The sequence below is a fragment of the Notolepis coatsorum genome (genome assembly GCF_963971535.1).
Source record: "Notolepis coatsorum genome assembly, chromosome: 1".
NCBI classification, from domain to species: domain Eukaryota; kingdom Metazoa; phylum Chordata; class Actinopteri; order Aulopiformes; family Paralepididae; genus Notolepis; species Notolepis coatsorum.
In genome coordinates, this window is record NC_140165.1 from 293,459,583 (window position 1) to 293,460,948 (window position 1,366).

Genomic DNA, 1,366 nt, shown 5'->3' on the forward strand with positions numbered 1-1,366 from the left:
ATTTTCCGCCAGTCCACCGAGCTGGTGTGCCGGGCGTACGGGGAGGTGTACACCGCTGTGACCGGCCCGGCCAACGGCTACAAGGACACAGAGGGCCTGGTCCCCAGGTCCCCCCAGCAGGTCCAGACACTGTTGTCCTGAGGCGCTCCTTGCCGCTGGGTCTGTGTTCTTCTCCAGGCTCTGGGGCCTCGGCTGCACACTACGCGGATTACAGAAAAGTCTGGAATTGTATTGTAACATATTTGTACGATAACCAGGTATACCATATATATATAGAAGTGATTATTGTATTGGTTCGTTCTAAGCTGTGGTGCGAAGGGGCTATGCGCACTGCAAATTGTAGTGACTCACTTGCTCGGTCGCGGACGTTCTGGCGGGAGGTTTTTTTTTGGCGAGTGCAGGTGGCGCCGCACGTCTGTGCACTTATGTGTTTAGGATATGTGTTGGTGGTGTTGCCTTTTATGAAGAGGCGACAATGGACCTGTTTGGTGACTTCGGAGAGAGAGAGGGAGTAAGAGAGAGAGAGGGAGTAAGAGAGACTGTTTTCTTTATTCAGTATTTAATATTCAGTTGTTTCTTCTCCCTGTGTCTGTGCTTGATGCCATCCAGGCAGCTGGCGCAGATAGAGAGAGTGAGAGAAACATTTGATTCATTGTTTTATTATATTCCATCATTAGGGCCGTCTTCGATTTCATCAACACATTCTGTAAATGTCCTACATGCAGAAGGACCACTTCGAATCTAGTGCTTATCAGAGATGTAATTCTTCTATATTACATTACTCAGTCATCCAGCATGGGAAAAAGATAATCATGAAATGTCTAAGTTCTGTCTCTGTATCTTTCTCTCTCTCTCCATCTCTCTCCATCACTCTCTCTCTTTCAATCTCCATCTCTATTCCTTTTTCTGTCATTCTCACAAAGAGCCCTCTCTCTGCCTTTCCTCTCTAATGTCCGTAATCATAAAAAAACGGTGATGTGTTTCTTTTTCTTGTCAGTAAATCTTTTTTAACCTCAAACCTGCAGATGCGTGTCTTTATTTATTTATTTATTTAAATTTATGTCTATAAGAAACTAAGTTAGTTAGGGGAGATTTCAGCTGCAGCGTGGTGAGAAGCGGGCCAGTAAATGCCCGAACACGTTCTCCTAGACAATGGTGCTTGCTGTGATGTCCTTTTTAGCTCCAGTTTTGTGTTTCAGTGAAAACCCCACCATACAGCAGAACGTTGCTCGTCCTATCTGTGGTCTTGAAATGGTTCATTTTGAAACGTGTGAACGCAGGAGTAACTTTCAAGTCAAGCTCAGGCTTCTATTGTGGAATGTCCTTAAGTGCTGTTTCTGGAGCTCAGCTCTTGGCCTTGTATTGG

General features: G+C 45.3%; 1 protein-coding gene across 1 annotated transcript in view; it reads left to right on the top strand.

Annotated features, from left to right (window-relative positions):
- The window catches only part of cog6 (component of oligomeric golgi complex 6), a 99,455-nt gene extending 98,443 nt beyond the window's left edge, over positions 1 to 1,012 (top strand). The window contains 1 exon segment of the mRNA XM_084324628.1: positions 1 to 1,012. This exon segment is cut by the window's left edge and continues 7 nt beyond it. Coding sequence (XP_084180754.1) covers positions 1 to 141 — 141 coding nt within the window. The 3' untranslated portion in view covers positions 142 to 1,012.
- Positions 1,013 to 1,366: the final 354 nt, after the last annotated feature.